The sequence below is a fragment of the Neopelma chrysocephalum genome, unplaced genomic scaffold, assembly GCF_003984885.1.
Source record: "Neopelma chrysocephalum unplaced genomic scaffold, ASM398488v2 Primary Assembly neopelma1_105, whole genome shotgun sequence".
Lineage (NCBI taxonomy): Eukaryota > Metazoa > Chordata > Aves > Passeriformes > Pipridae > Neopelma > Neopelma chrysocephalum.
Genome location: NW_020897769.1, coordinates 1,066,802 through 1,067,348, shown reverse-complemented (window position 1 = coordinate 1,067,348; position 547 = coordinate 1,066,802). Strand labels below are relative to the sequence as shown.

Here is a 547-nt window from a genome sequence, read left to right as displayed (position 1 = left end):
ACACCAATAACACACCACTTACACACCAGTAACACCAATAACACGCCACTTACACCCCAGTAACACCCCGGTAAGATGCCGGTCACACGTCCGTGCCCCCCCAGTGCCCCCCGCACCCCCGCAGTGCCCCCGCCCGCTCCCATCCCCCGCTCGCTCCGAGGCCTCCGCCCGCTCCAGCACCGAGCGCAGCCCGGGCCGGGCTCCGGGCCGGGGCCCTGCACACCCCGCTCCCCCCGTGTTCCCCCCGCGTCCCTCCCCGCTCCCCCCCCGTGTCCCCCCGTGTCCCCCCCCGTGCCCCCGTCCCCCGCTCCCCCCGCTCACCGGCGCTCCCGGGGCCGCCCCCGCGCTCCGGCCCCGCCCGGGCCCGGCCAGACGCGTTTCCGCTGCCGGCGGGGCCGCGGGGCCGCCGGGACCTGCAGTCCCGGGCACGGGCATGGCCGGGAGCGGCGACAGGACCGCCCTGGAGACCGTGAGAGGGGCCGGGGGCGGCGGAGCGGGCGGGGAACGGGGGTCTGAGCGCCCCGGAGGCGGCGGGGAGCGGGGGGGG

At 78.8% G+C, this 547-nt stretch overlaps 2 protein-coding genes across 3 annotated transcripts in view; one reads left to right on the top strand and one right to left on the bottom strand.

Annotated features, from left to right (window-relative positions):
* Positions 1 to 364, bottom strand: part of VAMP7 (vesicle associated membrane protein 7) — a 16,631-nt gene extending 16,267 nt beyond the window's left edge. The window contains exon 1 of one of the 2 annotated variants that reach the window (XM_027696237.1): positions 322 to 364. The gene's annotated coding sequence lies outside the window, so the exon portion shown is untranslated. The remainder of the gene's footprint in view (positions 1 to 321) is intronic. The other variant, XM_027696238.1, reaches the window with a different exon arrangement.
* Positions 362 to 547, top strand: part of LOC113973748 (DNA-directed RNA polymerases I and III subunit RPAC2-like) — a 4,543-nt gene continuing 4,357 nt past the window's right edge. Inside the window, exon 1 of the mRNA XM_027696239.1 lies at positions 362 to 469. Coding sequence (XP_027552040.1) covers positions 434 to 469 — 36 coding nt within the window. The 5' untranslated portion in view covers positions 362 to 433. The remainder of the gene's footprint in view (positions 470 to 547) is intronic.